The sequence below is a fragment of the Oncorhynchus masou genome, chromosome 29, assembly GCF_036934945.1.
Source record: "Oncorhynchus masou masou isolate Uvic2021 chromosome 29, UVic_Omas_1.1, whole genome shotgun sequence".
Classification (NCBI taxonomy): domain Eukaryota; kingdom Metazoa; phylum Chordata; class Actinopteri; order Salmoniformes; family Salmonidae; genus Oncorhynchus; species Oncorhynchus masou.
This window is the reverse complement of record NC_088240.1, coordinates 44,340,222-44,361,992: the sequence shown is the minus strand read 5'-3', so window position 1 is coordinate 44,361,992 and position 21,771 is coordinate 44,340,222. Positions and strand designations below refer to the sequence as shown.

General features: G+C 41.1%; 1 protein-coding gene across 8 annotated transcripts in view; it reads left to right on the top strand.

The window, feature by feature from the left end:
• The window catches only part of LOC135519891 (nck-associated protein 5-like), a 117,651-nt gene that overhangs the window by 43,216 nt on the left and 52,664 nt on the right, over positions 1-21,771 (top strand). For all 8 annotated transcript variants that reach the window (XM_064945103.1, XM_064945101.1, XM_064945097.1 and 5 more), the window contains 2 exons: positions 1,042-1,080; positions 8,241-8,360. In XM_064945103.1, coding sequence (XP_064801175.1) covers positions 1,042-1,080; positions 8,241-8,360 — 159 coding nt within the window. The remainder of the gene's footprint in view (positions 1-1,041; positions 1,081-8,240; positions 8,361-21,771) is intronic.

Genomic DNA, 21,771 nt, shown 5'->3' with positions numbered 1-21,771 from the left:
AGTGAAAATGTCATTTAAATAATTGCGCAAATGCCCTGTGATTTGAATATTTAATTCCATTAATTTTGACAGTTTAGAAGATAGAATGCACAGTATTAGCCCAGTCTGTCTATATTTTACGTTCTGATACTGAGATGCACTGTGTATTGCGGATCATCATTCTCCCAAGTCATCCTATAATAATGTGGCCACATATGCTCCTAGCAGGCCCAGTTATTCAGGAAGGCTTAACGCACACTCTGCTTTCTCTCCGTTCTGAGCGGCAATATAGCATCAATATTTTGAAAATCTGATTTCCACCTAGCTTATCATTGTCTGCAGCTGGCTCTCATCGTAGTGTAGGTCTAATGGAACAGGTAGGGAGAGTTAGGTCGTTCGTGGTGGTTGGCAAACCTTCTAGCCCTGAGTAGCATGGACTGTGCCACAAAAGCATTCTGAAGTGGGAAAGTCGATATCCATGTTTATAAACACAGGTTCGTTATGGTCATTGTTACTTGTGGTCGTATTTTCTGTTGTTGTTAAATCGGAGGGGGAAGGTGTGCAATTGTTTTTTACATTAGGGGGGGTCGTGTAAAGAATTAAAATATGTTGGGGAGGGGGTGCAAGGAGAGGCTCGTGTGAAAATATTTTTTTACGTTGGGAGGGGGGTGCATTTTATTTTTATGACACCTCAAGTTGGTGTCCCTTATTAGGAAGTTTCCCGTCTGACGAGCATCTGAACGCTCTATTAATATTGTTGATAATATTGAATGAAAATAATAAGTGGAGCCCTTTAAACAAACAACCAATTGAGACAACAATTAAAACATTGGGGAAGTGAATAAATGTCTCTCGTGAAGATCTGTTTCTTCACGCAAGCGTTATACAACAAGCCTGGAAGAATCAAATCAAAAATGTATCAGTCACATACACATATTTAGCAGATGTCATTGTGGGTGAATGTTGACTGAATATTGTCTTAACTTTTCTTTGAGTGTATTGTTTATGCAATGTCACTCTATTTCATTTACCTCCTCTCTCTTCCCTGTCTTCCTCTTCAAGGTGGCTAATCAGGTGGTTCAAGCTCTCCTCACTCAAAAGGTTTGTCTTTGTTTTGTTTGATTGAAGCATCAGTAAGTCTTATCAAGTATAATGGAGGCTATGAGAGAAATAATGGTTGGAATGTCATTATGATACATAGTTGTGTACTGGGTAGCAAGTCATGACTACTGAAACTGAAAGACCACATGCTCACTTTAACTGTTGGTGTATGCTTGTCAAATTTCTGCGGACTTGCCATGTATTCCATCAGCAGGTCAAATTTCACATATTTATCCACTTTGGGGTAGCAAAGTCTAATGATGATTTTCATTAAGGTCCATGACTGTAGGCTATACAGTGCATTCAGAAAGTATTCGGATTCCTTGACTTTTTCCACATTTTGTTACGTGACATGCTTATTCTAAAATTGAGTCAATTGTTTCCCCCCCTCATCAATTTTCACACAATATCCCATAATGACAAGGCAAAAACAGATTATTCAAAAGTTTTGCAAATGTATACAAAAAACAAACGTAAATATCACATTTACGTAAGTATTGAGAACCTTTACTCAATACTTTGTTGAAACACCTTTGGCAGTGATTACAGCTTTGAGTCTTCTTGGGTATGATGCTAAAAGCTTGGCACACCTGTATTTGGTGAGTTTCTCCCATTCATCTCTGCAGAACCTCACAAGCCCTGTCAGGTTGGAAGGGGAGCGTCGCAGCACAGCTATTTTCAGTTCTCTCCAGAGATGTTCGATCGGGTTCAAGTCAGGGCTCTGGCTGGGCCACTCAAGGACATTCAGAGACTTGTCCCATAGCCACTCCTGTGTTGTCTTGGCTGTGTGCTTAGGGTTGTTGTCCTGTTGGAAGGTGAACCTTCGCCCCAGTCTGAGGTCTTGAGCGCTCTGGAGCATGTTTCCATCAAGGATCTTCACTGTATGATGGTGCCAGGTTTCCTCCAGGTGTGACGTTTGGCTTTCAGGCCAGAGAGTTCAATCTTGTTTTCATCAGACCAGAGAATCTTGTTTCTCATTGTCTGAGAGTCCATCAGGTGCCTTTTGGAAAGCTCCAAACGGGTTGTCGTGTGCTTTTTACTGAGGAGTGGCTTCCGTCTGGCCACTCTACCATAAAGCCCTGATTGGTGGAGTGCTGCAGAGATGGTTGTCCTTCTGGAAGGTTCTCCCATCTCCACAGAGGAACTCTTGAGCTCTGTCAGAGTGACCATTGGCTTCTTAGTCACCTCCCTGACCAAGGCCCTTCTCCTCCGATTGCTCAGTTTGGACAGATGGCCAGCTCTAGAATAAGACTTGGTAGTTCCAAACGTCTTCCATTTAAGTACAGTACCAGTAAATATTTTGGACACATCAACTCATTCAAAGGTTTTTCTTTATTTTTACAATGTTATACATTGTAGAATAATATTGAAGACATCAAAACTATGAAATAACACATATTGAATATTGTATTAACCAAAACAGTGTTAAACAAATCAAAATATATTTCATATTTGAGATTCTTCAAAGTAGCCACCCTTTGCGTTGATGACAGCTTTGCACACTCTTGGGATTTTCTCAACAAGCTTCACCTGGAATGCTTTTCCAATGGTCTGGAAGGAGTTCCCACATGCGGAGCACTTGCTGGCTGCTTTTCCTTCACTCTGCGTCCAATTTATCCTTAACCTTCTCAATTGGGTTGAGGTCAGGTGATTGTGGATGCCAGGTCATCTGATGCAGCACTCCATCACTTTCCTTCTTTGTCAAATAGCCTTTACACAGCCTGGAGGTGTGTTGGTGTCCTGTTGGGTCATTGTCCTGTTGAAAAACAAATGATAGTCCCACAAAGCGCAAACCAGATGGGATGACGTGTCACTGCAGAATGCTGTTGAAGCCATCCATGCTGGTTAAGTTTGCCTTGATTTCTAAATAAATGTTGTTGGAAGCCACAGTGTTCTTGGGGACCTTCAAGGTTTTGATAACCTTTCCCAGATCTGTGCTTCGACACAATCCTGTCTTGGAGCTCTATGAACAATTCCTTCGACCTCATGGCTTGGTTTTTGCTCTGGAACTTCCATTGTGGGACCTTATTGATTAAGTTGGAAGTTTACATACTCTTAGGTTGGAGTCATTAAAACTAGTTTTTCAACCACTCCACAAATTTCTTGTTAACAAGCTATAGTTTTGGCAAGTCGATTAGGACATCTACTACAAAGTAATTTGTCCAAAAATTGTTTACAGACAGATTATTTCACTTATAAATCATTGTATCACAATTCCAGAGGGTCAGAAGTTTACATACACTAAGTTGACTGTGCCTTTAAACAGCTTGGAAAATTCCAGAAATTCTGTCATGGCTTTAGAAGCTTTGGAAGTATGACCACAAGCATACTTCCAAAGTTTTCTTCTCTTTTGCACACCAGTATTTCTACTTGCACATCATCATCTGCACATCTATCACTCCAGTGTCCAGTGTTGCTAAATTGTAATTACTTCGCTACTCTGGCCTATTTATTGCGTTAGCTCCTCACACAATTTGCACACATTGTATATAGACTTTCTTTTTTTCTATTGTGTTATTGACTGTACGCTTGTTAATTCCATGTGTTGTTGTTTGTGTCACACTGCTTTGGTTTGTCTTGGCCAGGTCGCAGTTGTAAATGAGAACATGTCAACTGATTATTATTATTATTTGACCCTGCTGGTCATCTATGAACATTTGAACATCTTGGCCATGTCCTGTTATCTCCACCCAGCACAATTATTTCACAACATTTTAAAGATACACTTCTTGTTAATCCCACCACAGTGTCCGATTTCAAATAGGCTTTACGGCGAAAGCACCACCAACGATTATGTTAGGTCAGAGCCAAGTCACGGAAAAACACAGCCATTTTTCCAGCCAAAGAGAGGAGTCACAAAAATCAGAAATAGAGAAAATTAATCACTAACCTTTGATCTTCATCAGATGACACTCATAGGACTTCATGTTACACAATACATGTATGTTTTGTTTGATAAATTTCATATTTATGTAAAAAAATCTCAATATACATTGGAGTGTTATGTTCAGTAGTTCTAAAACAACCTGTGATTTTGCAGAGAGCCACATCAATTTACAGAAATACTCATAATAAATGTTGATGAAAATACAAGTGTTATACATGGAACTTTAGATACAATTCTCCTTAATGCAACCGCTGTGTCAGATTTCAAAAAAGCTTGACGGAAAAAGCAAACCATGCAATAATCTGAGTACAGCGCTCAGAGCCCAAACAAGCCAAAAAGATATCCGCCATATTGTGCAGTCAACAGAAGTCAGAAATAACATTCTAAATATTCACTTACCTTTGATGATCTTCATCAGAATGCATCAGATTACCAGGAATCCCAATTCCACAATAAATGTTTGTTTTGTTCAATAATGTCCATCATTTATGTCCAAATAGCTCCTTTTGTTAGCACGTTTGGTAAACAAATCCAAACTCACGAAGTGTGTTCACTAGGAGCAGACGAAAAGTCAAAGTTCTGTTACAGTCCGTAGAAACATGTCAAACAAAGAGAATATAGAATCAATGTTTAGGATGTTTTTAACATAAATCTTCAATGTTCCAACCGGAGAATTCCTTTGTCTGTAGAAATGCAATGGAACACAAGCTAAATCTCACGTGAATGGGATCTCACGAATGAGCGTCATGAGCTCAAGGCATTCTGGCAGACCTCTGGCTCATTTCCCTCTCATTCACCCTCACTTGGGGCGGCAGGGTAGCCTAGTGGTTAGAGCATTGGACTAGCAACTGGAAGGTTGTGAGTTCAAACCCCCAAGCTGACAATGTACAAATCTGTCATTCTGCCCCTGAACAGGCAGTTAAACCCACTGTTCCCAGGCTGTCATTGAAAATAAGAATTTGTTCTTAACTGACTTGCCTGGTTAAATAAAGGTAAAAAAAAATCTTCACAGTAGAAGCATCAAACAAGGTTCTAAAGACTGACATCTAGTGGATGCCTTAGGAGGTGCAACATGACCAATGTCATGTTACTGTATCTGCAATAGGGAATGACCAACCTCAGATTTCCCACTTCCTGGTTGGATTTTTTTCTTAGAGCCTGCCAAATGAGAGCCGATATACTTACAGACATCATTCAAAAAGTTTTAGAAAATTCAGAGTGTTTATAATATACTAATATACTAATACTATGCATATATTAGCAGCTGGGACTGAGGAGCAGGCAGTTTACTCTGGGCACTTCTGGGCACCTTATTCATCCAAGCTACTCAATACTGCCCCCAGCCATAAGAAGTTAAATAAAGGTGAAATAAAAATAAATAATAATTGGGGGTGTACCTGTGGATGTATTTCAAGGCCTACCTTCAAACTAAGTGCCTTTTGCTTGACATCAGGCATTGGAAAATCTAAAGAAATCATCCAAGACCTCATATGGGTCTTGGCTGACCGCATATGGGTCATAACATGTAACCAGATATAGCTAAATCTGGTTAACTTCAGTATGTGGGTATCATACCAAAATACAGTGCATTCGGGAAAGTATTCCGACCCCTTTTTTTCCACATTTTGTCACATTACAGCTTATTCTAAAATTGATGAAATAAATCAACAATCAATACCCCATAATGATGAAGCAAATTGTTTGAACATTTATTAAAAATATAAAACAGAAATACCTTATTTATATAAGTATTCAGACCCTTTGCTATAAGACTCAAACTTGAGCTCAGGTGCATCCTGTGTCCATTGATCATCCTTGAGATATTTATACAACTTTATTGGAATCCACCTGTGTTAAATTTAATTGATTGGACATGATTTGGAAAGGCACACACCTGTCTATATACAGCTGAAATCGGAAGTTTACATATATTTAAACTCAGTTTTTCACAATTCCTGACATTTGATCCTAATAACAATTCACTGTCTTAGGTCAGTTAGCATCACTACTTTATTTTAAGAATGTGAAATGTCAGAATAATAGTAGAGAGAATGATTTACTTCAGCTTTGGCTATTTATTTCATTACATTCCTTGTGGGTCAGAAGTTTACATACACTCAATTAGTATTTGGTAGTGTTGTGGAAATTTCCTCTATTTACCAAATCAAACCACACACACAAGTCAGAGTTAGTTATCAAAGTCCATCTTTAATTATATGAGCTCTATAGCATTTTCTGTGACTCTCAACAGTTCAGTATCTCTACTCAAAAGTTGAGAGCCCCCACACAATGGCAAATGGGATCCTTTATAGCGAAGATCCACCCCCTCCTAGACGACATGACAAAACACAGGTCTTAGGAAGTTACACAAAGAAATACTTTACTTCAAAGAGGAGTATCCCCTAGCCAGACAGAGTTGGCTATAAATTATCGTTCAGTTTTGTCTCCTTTCTCAAACTCAGACCCATAAACCAATCCTTCATATCAACAGGCATATATCAAATTGTCATTTAGATACAACCAATTCTAAATACAACCAATCCTGGACAAGCTCACGGAGAGGAGATTGAGGCTATAGGTTAAGATAAAAGGGAGCATGAGAATGATTCCAGACACTGCCATCCTCCTTTTCCCCTATGAGAAAAGTAGCGTGTGACTGGCACACACATAGTGGAGCAAAAGATATATTGACACATGATGACACTTTGACCTCTCCCCTCTCTGCAGCCCATGCAACTTAGTCTTGACATAGAACAGATAACTGCAACCTCGCCACAGTATTATACAAAAATACCATTCTGATGAGAAGTAACTTGATGAATATAAAACATCTTACATATGTTACCCACCAATTCTGATTATTCCCTAACAGTAGCGTTGCCTTTAAATTGTTTAACTTGGGTCAAACGTTTCAGGTAGCCTTCCACAAGCTTCCAACAATAAGTTAGGTGAATTTAGTCCCATTCCTCCTGACAGAGCTGGTGTAACTGAGTCAGGTTTGTAGGCCTCCTTGCTCACACACGCTTTTTCAGTTCTGCCCACAATTTTTCTATGGGATTGAGGTCACGGCTGTGATGGCCACTCCAATACATTGTCTTTGATATCCTTTGGCCATTTTGCCACAACTTTGGAAGAATGCTTGGGGTCATTGTCCATTTGGAAGACCCATTTGTGACCAAGCTTTAACTTCCTGGTTGATGTCTTGAGATGTTGCTTCAATATTATCCACGTCATTTTCCTTTCTCATGATGCAATCTATTTTTGAAGTGCACCAGTCCCTCCTGCAGCAAAGCATGATGCTGCCACCCCCTTGCTTCAAAGGTTGGGATGGTGTTCTTCAGCTTGCAAGCCTCCCCCTTTTTCCTTCAAACATAAGGATGGTCATTATGACCAAACAGTTCTATTTTTGTTTCATAAGACCAGAGGACATGTCTCCAAAAAATAAGATCTTTGTCCCCATGTGCAGCTGCAATCAGTAGTCTGGCTTCTTTATGTCGGTTTTGGAGCAGTGGATTATTCCTTGCTGAGCGGCCTTTCAGGTTATGACAATATAGGACTCGTTTTACTGTGGATATAGATACTTTGGTACCTGTTTCCTCCAGCATCTTCACAAGGTCCTTTGTTGTGGTTCTGGGATTGATTTGCACTTTTTGCACCAAAGTATGTTCATCTCGAGGAGACAGATCGCGTCACCTTCCTGAGTGGTATGATGGATGCATGATCCCATGGTGTTTGTACTATTGTTTGTAGAGATGAATGTTTTACCTTCAAGCGTTTGGAAATTGCTCCCAATGATGAACCAGATTTGTGAAGGTCTAAAAAAAAAAATCTGAGGTCTTGGCTAATTTCTTTTGATTTTCCCATGATGTCAAGCAAAGAGGCACTGAGTTTGAAGGTAAGGCCTTTCAATACATCCACAGGTACACCTCCAATTGACTCAAATGATGTCAGTTAGCCTATCAGAAGTTTCTAAAGCCATGACATAATGTTCAGAAACTTCTGACCCACTGGAGATGTGATAGAGTGAAATAATTTGTCTTTAAACAATTGTTGGAAAAATGACTTGTGTCATGCACAAAGTAAATGTCCTAACCAACTTTTCAAAACTATAGTTTTTTTAACCAGAAATGTTTGGAGTGGTTGAAAATGAGTTTTAATGACCCTAACCTAAGTGTATGCAATCTTACGACTTCAACTGTATAATTCTAAAGCTGGTTTATACTGTACAAAGTGTAAACCAACCATTATTGTGTTTATGTGGGTGAATCTCCAGGACCTGAAGGAGGAGTGTGTGAAGCTGAGGACACGCGTGTTTGACTTGGAGCAGCAGAACCGCATACTGAATGTTCTGTTCCAGCAGTGGGTCAAAACATCCACCGACCCTATCTCACAGGTAGGCTGGGCTTGGCATAGACTGGATAAAGACAAATATTGACCAGTCATAAGCATGCCACAATAGCATTTGAGTAGGTTCATGGGTTTATAATAACAATATAAGGTGATGACCTTGAACGTGTAGTCTAGAATTGGTAGATACATTTTCTTTGACTAGTCATTTTGACTTTTAAGGTAACGATATATAGCCATTGGTTATTGAAGACTATGACTTACAAAAGTCTCATGAGCTTAGTTCTATTGTCTTACCCCAGCACAACTCAAAAATTGTATTGTTTTACTTTCAAGTTCCTAAACGATATAATTGTAAACAAACATTGTATAGCTTCAAAACATGGGTAGAACTATTATTTTGAGCTCATGGATAGTCAAAGCTTTCATCCATAGCCCTGTCTTTGAATTTAAGAGCCGTTCCATTTCTCTAGATCCATCCCTTTGCTGTTTACCAAAACAAGTTTTGTTTCAAATCTAAGATTGTGCCTTTAAAGAGAGATACAGAGGTTTTCTTTAAGAGCAATAACATATCAATGCACGTTCCACCATAGAACTGTACTTGTCTACTTCAAATTCACTATGAATCTTAAGAATAGGTTCAATGAGTAATATCCAAGCAAGTTATAATAATTACAGAATAAATCTAATTTATTTATATAGCCCTTCTTACATCAGCTGATATCTCAAAGTGCTGTACAGAAACCCAGCCTAAAACCCCAAACAGCAAGCAATGCAGGTGTAGAAGCACGGTGGCTAGGAAAAACTCCCTAGAAAGGCCAAAACCTAGGAAGAAACCTAGAGAGGAACTAGGCTGGAGATTATAACAGCCAAGATGTTCAAATGTTCATAAATGACCAGCATGGTCAAATAATAATAATCACAGTAGTTGTTGAGGGTATCAGCAAGTCAGCACCTCAGGAGTAAATGCCAGTTGGCTTTACATAGCTGATCATTACGAGTATCTCTACTGCTCCTGCTGTCCATAGAGAGTTGAAAACAGCAGGTCTGGGACAGGTAGCACATCCGGTGAACAGGTCAGGGCTCCATAGCCACAGGCAGAACAGTTGAAACTGGAGCAGCAGCACTGCAAGGTGGACTGGGGACAGCAAGGAGTCATCATGCCAGGTAGTCCTGAGGCATGGTCCTAGGGCTCAGGTCCTCTGAGAGAGAGAAAGAAAGAGAGAAAGAGAGAATTAGAAAGAGCATACTTAAAACCTCTTGGAACTCTAGGGGCAGTATTTCATTTTTGGATAAAAAAACGTTCCCGTTTTAAACAAGACATTTTGTCACGAAAAGATGCTCGACTATGCATATAATTGACAGCTTTGGAAAGAAAACACTCTGATGTTTCCAAAACTGCAAAGATATTATCTGTGAGTGCCACAGAACTGATGCTACAGGCGAAACCAAGATGAAACTTCAATCAGGAAATGAGCAAAATATTTGAAGCGCTGTTTTCCAATGTCTCCTTATATGGCTGTGAATGCACAAGGAGAGAGCCTACAATTTCTGCCGTTTCACCAAGGTGTCTGCAGCATTGTGACGTATTTGTAGGCATATCATTGGAAGATTGACCATAAGAGACCACATTTACCAGGTGTCCGCCCGGTGTCCTGTGTCGAAAGTGGTGCATAAACTTCAGCTGCAAGTATTTTTCCATGTGATTGAGAGGAGAAAGCAGACTTCCACGAACGATATATCAATGAAGAGATATGTGAAAAACACCTTGAGAATTGATTCTAAACAACGTTTGCCATGTTTCAGTCGATATTATGGAGTTAATTTGGAAAAAAGTTTGGCGTTTTGGTGACTGAATTTTCGTGTTTTTTTGGTAGCCAAACGTGATGTACAAAACGGAGCGATTTCTCCTACACAAAGAATCTTTCAGGAAAAACTGAACATTTGCTATCTAACTGAGAGTCTCCTCATTGAAAACATCCGAAGTTCTTCAAAGGTAAATGATTTTATTTGAATGCTTTTCTGGTTTTTGTGAAAATGTTGCCCGCTAAATGCTATGCTAAATGCAACGCTAGCTATCAATACTCTTACACAAATGCTTGTTTTGCTATGGTTCAAAAGCATATTTTGAAAATCTGAGATGACAGTGTTGTTAAGAAAAGGCTAAGCTTGAGAGCTAGAATATTTATTTCATTTCATTTGCGATTTTTATAAATAGTTAACGTTACGTTATGCTAATGAGCTTGAGGCTATAACTGGATACAGGATTTTTCGTAGCCAAACGTGAACAAAACGGAGCGATTTGTCCTACACAAATAATATTTTTTGAAAAACTGAACATTTGCTATCTAACTGAGAGTCTCCTCATTGAAAACATCTGAAGTTCTTCAAAGGTAAATGATTTTATTTGAATGCTTTTTTTGTTTTTGTGAAAATGTTGCTGGCTATCAATACTCTTACACAAATGCTTGTTTAGCTATGGTTGAAAAGCACATTTTTTAAAATCTGAGATGACAGTGTTGTTAACAAAAGTCTAAGCTTGAGAGCAAATATGTTTATTTAATTTCATTTGCAATTTTCATGAATAGTTAACGTTGCGTTATGCTAATGAGCTTGAGGCTATAAATAGGATCCCGGATACGGGATTGCTCGTCACATGAAGTTAAATTCACACAGAACACCAGATAAGACAGGAGAAGTACTCCAGATATAAGAAACTGACCCTAGCCCCCCGACACATAAACTACTGCAGCATAAATACTGGAGGCTGAGACAGGAGACACTGTGGCCCCATCTGATGATACCCCCGGACGGGGCCAAACAGGAAGGATATAACCCCACCCACTTTGCCAAAGCACAGCCCCCACACCACTACAGGGATATCTTCATACTTATGCAATTAAATGATATTTCTGAATGATTTATTATTACAGTGTTATGACAGCCAATTATCTTGTTATTTGTTCTATTAGATATTCAAAAGGAACATGTTGTTGATTTCAAGCGAGCTTCAGGCATGTCCAATACAGATGACACCCAACCTCTATTGCCTTGAACAGCTTAAGCCTATGACACGAAGCAATCTGGATGCATTTTATGTTGCTTGCAACATAGTTGCATCTGGGTTACTCAGTGTGTCACCCCCCCCCCAAAATTGAGATATAAATCAATTCTATTTCACGCGACTGACTGTACAGTAGGCAATGTCCAATCAGTGAGCGTTTGGAACTCCGACCCAGTTGTCATGTCAACACAGGTGTCAATGCTGCTGCAAACCATGACAAAGCAGACAATCCAAATGGGAAATGTATGAAAAATTCTGGACACCATGGCCAATCAGGGTTTATGTAAATGATGTAAAAGCTAACGTAGATCTATCTCTGTCCAGTTTCAACAGAAATGCTCCAACATGAACTGCATTAATCTAGCTAGTTTGGTAAAACACTGTTGGCAAATAGGCAGCATTTTGGCAAGCTAGATAAATTGTACAGCCAGCATTTTGTCTATGTTGATGCTGTTAGAATTACCAAACATTTGATAATCAAATCATTTCTGAATCCATGATGTTGTGTATTACAGGGTTGCATTATGCATGCAATTTCAAATGCATCTGAAATGCTTTGTGTATCAGCAAAGTTGCTTGAGATCATGTCACTTGCAACTTTCATCTGGAACAGAAATTGCATCCAAATGATATTCTGTCATCTAAGAGTATTGCTGACCTAAAGAATTCTAGGAGCTACTTTGTTAATACCTTAATGTTCAAAGTAGATTAGCCCATGTAGACAGACACTATTCATATATTCATCCAGTGGGGGATTCAGCACATCTACTCCCTGTGTAGTGTTGCACAGTGTTTTGACATCTACAGTATGGTGGGTTGTTCATCTCTTTGCAAAGCCATGAACAGCAGTAGGAGGCTGCACAGATCCACCAGGGAGTAAGAATCTTGGGAGATTTTCCTATTGCTATTTCATCTGAAGAAAAAAATATTACAATAGAGAGAGGAACTAACAGATACAAAGAATTATATTAATCAAGTCTCTTTCTAGCTATTTTCAACCAAAAAATGTCCTCACTTGAAATGGTCATGGTTTGAACATAGCATAGAACATTTATGAAATGTATGAATCCCCTGCCAGTTCATTAAGTCTACTGTATGCTTACAAGTGCAGTAAGACTTCGTTCCACATGCCTGGCCTTTTCTATTAAGGTCAAATTGACCAACTTACCAAGGGTGCAACTGACTGGGCTTCTTCCTGCCGGAGATCAGTGGGTGCGTGGAGTTGTATTGGTACAGATCTGATAGGGTGTAATATGTGTTACTACAGTACAAGACTCAAGTGGGATTAGACATAGCCATGGGAAATTATTTTGAGTAGTGGTGCTTTATAATAAAGCATTGCTTGCATCTATGCAGACTAACAATAAAATATAACTCCTAATGTGATGAGTAGCCTAAGCATAGGACAAGATTCGCTCGGTAACACTATCACTGCAGCCTCAATTAATGTAAACTTCTTGTGACTCTCAAACCCAGAACTAATTAGCATAATGCAGCGGACATAAATCTTCCTAGAAAATCTTCCTATTCATGAAAATCACAAATGAAATATATTGAGACACTGCTTAGCCTTTTGTTAATCACACTGTCATCTCAGATTTTCAAAATATGCTTTACAGCCAACGCTAGACAAGCATTTGTGTAAGTTTATCATGGCAAAATGCTATGCTAGGCTCTGCTAGCAGCAGGCAACCTTTTCACGAAAATAAGAAAAGCAATCAAATAAAATCATTCGGATGGTTTCACTCAGGAGACTCCCAGTTAGATAGCAAATGTTCCTTTTTTCCAAAAAGATTATTTTTGTAGGCGAAATAGCTCCCATTTGTTCTTCACGTTTGGCTGAAAATCGTCCAGAAAATGCGGTCACTACAACGACAAACTTTTTTCCAATTTAGCTCCATAATATCGACAGAAACATGGCAAACGTTGTTTAGAGTCAATCCTCAAGATGTTCTTCACATATCTATTCGATAAAATATCCGTCAGGACAATTTGGTTTCTCATTAGAAGCGATTGGAATAATGGCTACCTCAGTACTTTACGCAAGATTTTCTGCGGGAGCCATCATGTGACCACTTGCTCAATGTGGTCCCTTTCAGCTATTCTTCAACATAAATGCGTAAAAAGACGTCACAATGCTGTAGACACCTTGGGGAATACGTAGAAAGCGTAAGCTCATTCGTAGCCCATTCACAGCCATATAAGGAGTCATTGGCATGAAGCGCTTTCAAAAAATGCGACACTTTCTGATTGGATTTTTATCTGGGTTTCGCCTGTAACATCAGTTCTGTTGCACTCACAGACAATATCTTTGCAGTTTTGGAAATGTCAGAGTGTTTTCTATCCAAAGCTGTCAATTATATTCATAGTCGAGCATCTTGTCGTGACAAAATATCCCGTTTAAAACAGGAACGTTTTTTTATCCAAAAATGAAAATACTGCACCCTAGTCGCAAAAGGTTCATGTAACATGTGGCTGTTTGCAAAAAAAAAAGCCTTTTGCGAACAGTGAGCACATTTCTTTGTACTGCATAATTACAACAGGTGTGTGAGAGAGATAATGGGAAAAACTAGAGGGGTGTTGTAACTAAATTAGTAAACAAAATATTGCACTTAATAAAACGGAGCACATAAAAAAAGTTTTAGGACCATGGACAGCTATGCGAGCCATCACGGAAAAAAGCACTGACTTGATCCAGCACCGGCGGGGCTGTGCCCTGTTGCTTGCTAGTGGGCTACGTGTTTGACATGGGCCGGAGAAGGCCTGCGAGCCGAGTGCGAGAGAATGCCATGCCCCATATTTGGTGTTGTTCTTATTTCCTTTTTTTAAAATTGTAAACTAATATAAAATAGAAGTGGGAGACTATTGCGAGCACTGCTCCAGATCACTTGATGTCTACCACAAGGGGGAGAGAAGAGAAGAGGGAGAGAGGGAGAGGGACAGAGATGAAGGAAAGAGAGATTTGAATCATCTTAAACTAAACTGTCTATCATACAGAAGAGCATGTGTCCGACTCCTAACCCCCACAACTGAATAGATGAGAGCATAAATCATGAGCTCACAACTTACAAAACAGAGCTGAGAGCTCTCCATGCAGAGTCATGCAGTTGCCATCCAACTAAATCCAGAAAAGTGGACTGACTCACTTATCACTGGAACCTCGCACCGAAGCACTACTCCCAATTACTCAACAAACCACAACACAACAACTGCGTTCAAGAAAATGCACAGTTGATTCATTTCAGTAGCACCACACAATCCACAAGCTATTGCCTATGGCGCACAAGAGTAGCCAACACATTAACATTGCAATAATATGACATTTTGTAACGCAGCAAAAAACAATTAATACATCTCCGAAAAGCATTGAATAAAGAATATTAACTTATTAACCCCTTGTAGTCCAAGAGCCCCGGGCTGCGTTTCTACTAAGCTAACATGGAATTGTTGGTCATACCAAGGATAATTTAGCTATTTTGATTTTGAATGTAACTTTTGAACGCGGGAGTTGCGCGTGATATCAGAATTCGCTCACTGTTCCAAAATGTGATTGTTATGCAACAGGACAGTTAACCGAGCTGCCCTTAAACCTAGGCATGATATGCCTGCTAATTATCTGTAGGCTGTTTCAACTTGTCAATTTTACATGATTTTCTAACAACAGTTTGAAATGAGGTGAGTTCTGCCTCTTTATTAATTCACAGAAGCAACCTATTTCACTGTGGTTGAATACTTATATTTGAGGCATGCTATGCTAATGTAAAGCGAGGATTAGCTAGATGAGCTCTCTTCGATGAGAGGCCTACAGCCCAAGCACTCCACCGGTGTTTCCTCAGGTCAAGTATGGTCACTTGGTCATCACAGAACGTGCCCAACTTTTCTCCGCTGCCTTTTCTCCAACGCCTTAGTTCGTATCAAAGCAAGTGCCTTTTTACTTTATTATACATTTTCTGTATATCATGTCATTTCTCCTGTAGCACATAGTATTTACACATGTAGCATAATGTATTCTGTGTGTATTCCTTGAGAACCCTGGACAAGCAAGGTACTGATTTCATAACCTTTATGGTGTGATACTCAATTGTGCTCATGTACTGTACACTGAACAAAAATATAAATGCAACATGCAACAATTTCAAAGATTTTAATGAGTTACTGTTTATATAAGGACATCAGTCAATTGAAATCAATTAATTAGGCCCTACAGTAATCTAGGGATTCCACATGACTGGGAATACAGATATACATATGTTGGTCACAGATACACATAAAAAAAGGAAGGGGAGTGGATCAGAAAACCAGTCAGTATCTGGTGTGACCACCATTTGCCTCATGCAGCGTGAAACATCTCCTTCGCATAGAGTTAATCAGGCTGCTTATTGTGGCCTGTGGAATGTTGTCCCACTCCTCTTCAATGCCCATGCGAAGTTGCTACCCGGTACAGTTGAAACCAGGATTCATCCGTGTAGAGCACACTTCTCAAATCAAATCAAATTGTTTTGTCACATACACATGGTTAGCAGATGTTAATGCGAGTATAGCGAAATGCTTGTGATTCTAGTTCCAACAGTGCAGTAATATCTAACAAGTAATCTAACAATCTCCAACAACTGCCTAATACACACAAATCTAAAAACAATATGAGAATATGTACATGTAAGCATATGGATGAGCGATGGCCAAGCAGCATAGGCAAGGTGCAATAGAAAGTATAAAATAGAGTATATACATGTGATATGAGAATTGTAAGACATGTAAAACATGATTAAAGTGGCATTATTTAGAGTGACATTGTATAAAGTGACTCGTGATCCATTTATTAAAGTGGCCAGTGATTGGGTCTCAATGTAGGCAGCAGACTCTCTGAGTTAGTGATTGCTGTTTAGCAGTCTGATGGCCTTGAGATAGAAGCTGTTTTTCAGTCTCTGTCCCAGCTTTGATGCACCTGTACTGACCTCGCCTTTTGGATGGTAGCGGTGTGAACAGGCGGTGGCTCGGGGGATTGATGTCCTTGATGATCTTTTTGGCCTTCCTGTGACATCAGGTGGTGTAGGTGTCATGGAGGGCAGGTAGTTTTTCTCCGGTAATGCGTTGTGCAGACCGCACCACCCTCTGGAGAGCCTTGCAGTTGAGGGCGGTGCAGTTGCCATACCAGGCTGTGATACAACTCAACATGATGCTCTCGATTGTGCATCTGTAAAAGTTTGTCAGGTGTTTTGGATGACAAGGCACATTTCTTTCGCCTCCTGAGGTTGAAGAGGCGCTGTTGTGCCTACTTCACCACACTGTCTGTGTGGGTGGACCATTTCAGTTTGTCTGTGATGTGTACGCCGAGGAACTTAAAACTTTCCACCTTCTCCACTGCTGTCCCTTCACTTTGGATAGGGGGGTGCTCCCTCTGCTGATTTCTGAAGTCCACGATCATCTCCTTTGTTTTGTTGTTGTTGAGTATGAGGTTGTTTTCCTGACACCACACGCCGAGTGCCCTCACCTCCTCCCTGTAGGCTGTCTCGTCATTGTTATTAATCAAGCCCACTACTGTTGCGTTTGCGTCTGCAAACTTGATCAAATCAAATCAAATGTATTTATGTAGCCCTTCGTACATCAGCTGATATCTCAAAGTGCTGTACAGAAACCCAGCCTAAAACCCCAAACAGCAAGCAATGCAGGTGTAGAAGCACGGTGGCTAGGAAAAACTCAATAGAAAGGCCAAAACCTAGGAAGAAACCTAGAGAGGAACCAGGCTATGGTGGCCAGTCCTCTTCTGGCTGTGCTGGGTGGAGATTATAACAGAACATGGCCAAGATGTTCAAATGTTCATAAATGACCAGTGTCGTGACGTTGTATTAGTTAATGTGATGACTTTTGCTCATCGAATGATCACAAGTTTCTAATTACGTGACTAACTGAATCAAGCAATTATTAACTCATTAACCTGGGGCACCATGGGAAAACTAGTTTTTATTTCTATTTCCCAAATTAACTCAAAGAATATCAGAATATCGATTTTACAACAGCCGCTAATTAACCAGTTGCCTCTGACAGTCTCGTTCTGAACGTCGTATAGCCCGTGAATCTGCACGGACCCGGGTCCCACTAATGAATTCGTACCACACCAATCTTCATTGAATATTTATTTACTAAAAGCTAAAATGATGATAAAAGATACACATAGACAAAACACATTATAGGCTATTGATTAGAACTTAGTATAACGGCCCAACACATTATGGCGCGTGTTACCCACAATGGGAATTTCAAAGGAGAGAGGAAAAAAGAAGTACACAAGGGAAATATACATATGGGTGAATTTGTCAGCTATGCTATTCTAACCCTAGCCTTGCCTCAAACTGCCGCTCCTATGGGTCAGAATACAATGATGTAATTACATGGTGATGATCTCCGGGGATTCTCTGCGTAGGCCTTCAGCTGTTCGATGGCGCGCTACTCCAGCGCACCTCTCTGACCGTCTTACTGGTGTCAGTATCCTTTTTGGCTTAGGAGTCTGTTCCCTCACCCCTTTCTCTGGAAGGGGTCTTCTGAGGCCAGGCAGCTTTGTAGCTCAGAGCTCACAGCATAGGAATGAAACCCTTTAGATACCACGATTCGATGGGAGATAGGTGGTTCGACTTGAATTCACCCGCTTAGACACAGCTACTCATCCGTAGCTTGGGTAGAAAATGATTTCTTTGTCCTCAAACTTGCATTGTGTTCTGGGTTTGTTGACTTTTTAAGACCCTGCTGCAGCTGGGGTCACATAGTCCTATTGTAAATTCTATACTCACAGATTTTATACCCTTGGGTCAGAAGTGGGCGTAGCCGCCTTCAGGGCAATTCTCTGGGCGTTCCAAGTTAGAGGCAAGGGCTAGGTTTTTCTCAAATCCCATTTTAGGCAACTAACTTAACATTTCATCTTCCCCAAAACATTCCCTTTGATTTGGACATTTTCCACACAACGTACAATGTATAAACATCAAACATATACTAGGAAAACTCTTCATGTTACAATGTTTTCGTAATAACGTCATCTATTAACCTTTAATAACAAAACAAAAATGACAGACATTTTCATATTCCATCTATCGTCATGACCACCATGGTGGCTGATGGAAACCATTGTTCCAAAGTCTGTTTATTTCATGTTTAATGTTCTGAGGCTGGTTCTCCATAATGACAGGACAAAGGAATTTGTCTGTGGCCTGAGATTTACCAGGGGCGTGAGGGCCATAAAACTCCCCATGTCTTCAGACCCCTAGATCTCTCCTCCTCTGTAATACATCATTACATTTCCTCCCCAAACGAGCGGCATTGGGCTCTACTGCTTCCTAAGTGTCAAAGGCAATGAAACGAAAAAATAATGGAATAAAAACATAAAAGTATACAAAATGTGTCTACCACACCATAATCATCTAATTTGGACTATGTTCTATATATGTCCAAGGTGGCTAAATGACTATCATGGCATTGTCTCTAATGTCATGTCTAGGGTGATCCTACTTGCAGGTGGGTAGTTAAGGCACTTGGAAAAACTTGGCCCCTGAAGGCCAAAGCTTACATTGGGCACATTACTGGGCTGACCTAATGAGTTCAGGAGAGGAGGCTAGTAGTATAAGACCCTCATTTGGTCTTCCATTGCACGTGTGCGCCTGTGTACCTTGTAGGGGCACCCGCCAAGGGAAATAAGACCAAGGATCATGGTAACAGTCAGGATACTGTCCAGCACCGTCCAAGAGCGGGCGACAGACCAATCTTTCGTTCTGTAGTCAGTCGGGTCAACTAAAAGTGCCTCATCCTGTACACTAAGATCAACAGTCATGGGTCCCTCGTACTGGATTTGGTTTTGAATGGCTTGTGGTAACTCAAGGGAACGTTTAGCAAAAGCGTCCGGCATTTCAAACTCTGTGTCTATCCTGTCGCCGGGAAGTTGGTATAGATCGAGGTCGTCTATGTGAATAATCGCCCTCTCTGGTACCTTAGCTAAAAACAGTCTGGTTGGGGAGGTTCAATTGGGTGAGGGACTCATGGCGTTTGTAAGTCATAGTGGCGGACACGAACGGTTGTGATGACCAACCATCGGTTCCCTACCACCTCCACTTGTGTGGTTGGTGGCCCCATCCCTGGCTGTTAGTTTGGCTATACAGCATTCTTCGCCTGGTGATTAACTTTAATACCACAAAGACGCTCAGTGTTATCCCTGACAAACGGTTTGCTAGGACAGAGGTAGTGGACATCTTTGGTTAGAGTACACATAAACAGGTTAGGGGTGAGATAGAAATCTGTGTTGTTTTCCTGGTAAGCTACAACTGGGGGCATGACAATCTTTACGTGGGTACCGTCGCGCCAAAATCCTACATTGAGAACTGTTTTCAATCTGTAGATATTCTCCATTTCAACAACCGGCAGCGTCAGTAGAAATCCCACTTCATTATGATCAACATCAACGTGTATTGGGATGGCCGACCCCAGACTATAGGCCAAATGTGACTGTAATGGCCTTATCGTGGCCAAGTGGTCCATAGAATATCCTCCAGTAACAATCAAACCAATTGGGCATGGGCATAGTCATGGTTCATGACCTCTGCTAGCTTTCCTACAGACAGGAGAGTTTTGTTCAGGAGAGTAGCGTGTGTGTTGACCACCAGAATAGTGTCCTGGAGAGACTTTCTCACATGTTGCAACCTGAGGGCCTGTGCCTTCATCTGCTGCTGAATAAGTGGCAGATAAGTCTCTTCAGTAATCTCCCTAACATTCCTGTTGACTGTGGCTAGACTGACTGCGTTGACGGCAGTGGTACCTAGGGCAAATAGTGACCCTACGGCTGCCCCTATCGATAGTAGCGCCCCGACGAATCGTTTCTCTCACCTGGGCTCTGCTAGTTCTGGCTGGGTTACTGTGAACTTTTGGAGTTGGGCCAACATATGGGCAGTGTCTAGCTGGGTGTGCTTAATTGCCTGGCTGGTCCAGTCAGCCCTGGCCCAACTCAAATGTGCCGCAGGTGGAATGTGTTGGCGGTACACATTCTCTTTATCGAGGCGGACATACACCCTTTGCGTGTGTACTCTGCAGATAGTTATGAGGAGTCCTGGGTCGTCGCGGAGAACGATTCCCGTAGGGGGTCCGTTCGTGTATACGTCTGCAGGGCGCAGAGTATCAGAATCAGCCAAAGGAACTCCATCCTACAGAAACGCATAATCAGAGATAGTTGTTTATTTGTTTTTGTAAACCAAAAATGTTTTGACAACTATTTTTCTGGTTTTCTTATTTTGAAACAGTACAGTGCAGGACAATATCAATAGTGTCAACAGATGTATATCTGGTAGCTGGGAAGCAAATAAGAGATGTTAGGTGCAACGTACTGATTCCCTGGAGATTTTATTAGTGCCTCTGACTTTGCTAGGCTTTTATCTATTTGGTGCTGGCTAGTGTACAACTTGATTTGGTTCCGGTGGACCCACTTTAATGTGGCGTTTTGTCGACCTTTGCTGATTCTGATCTGTTAAGCTACAGGTGATAGCTTCACCACAATCTCGTGTGGCCCCGTCCAGTGGGGCAGGAACTTTGTGGCGACACCCGCGGGTTTGGTGTATATGTAGTACCACACATTGTCCCCGACCTCGAACACCTGGTGTGAGGCCTTCTTGTCGTAATATGTCTTGTCCCCTTCTGCACTTCTTTCCAACTGTCCTTGAGCATACGCAAAGGTAGTCATCTCCTATTGATAAGTTGGTACAGGAGATGCAGTGGAAGCGTCATTTCGAAGGGTGTTATTCCTGTAGACCTGTTGAGTCTGGCTCTAATCGCCATCTGTACTAATGGGAGTTTGAGGTCCCAATCTTTGTGGTTGGCTGCCACATATTTCCTCAAGATTCTGTCGATTGTTTGGTTGCTCCTTTCTACCCTGCCCGGGCTCCTGGGGTAGTATGCGATGTGGAGTTTAGCTTTGACTCCCAGAAGCCTCTACAGTTTGGTCATTACAGCTGCCGAAAAGTGGGTTCCTCTGTCGCTGTCCACGATTTCTCCTTGGCCGAAATGACTGAAAACGTGGTTTAGCAAAAGAACGGCCGTGGTTTCCGCTGTGTCATTGGTCGCCGGCAGGCACTCCACCCACTTTGTGAATGCGCAAGTCACTGTGAGGAGATACTTGTTGCCTCTGGCTGACATGGCAACTGGGCCGACCCAGTCGATCTGGATCAAGCTCCAGGGGTAAGACACACCCTTGCATTGCAGTGGTGCTCTGTAAAGTGGCTTGGAGGGTTGAAACTGGCAGCAAACTAGACATCCCCTCACATATTGGGCCACGTCTTGTTCCATGTGAGGCCAGTAGGCCACCTGTCGCAATGTTTCACATGTAGCCTTGACCCCCCTATGGCCTCCACATGGCTTGTCGTGGGCA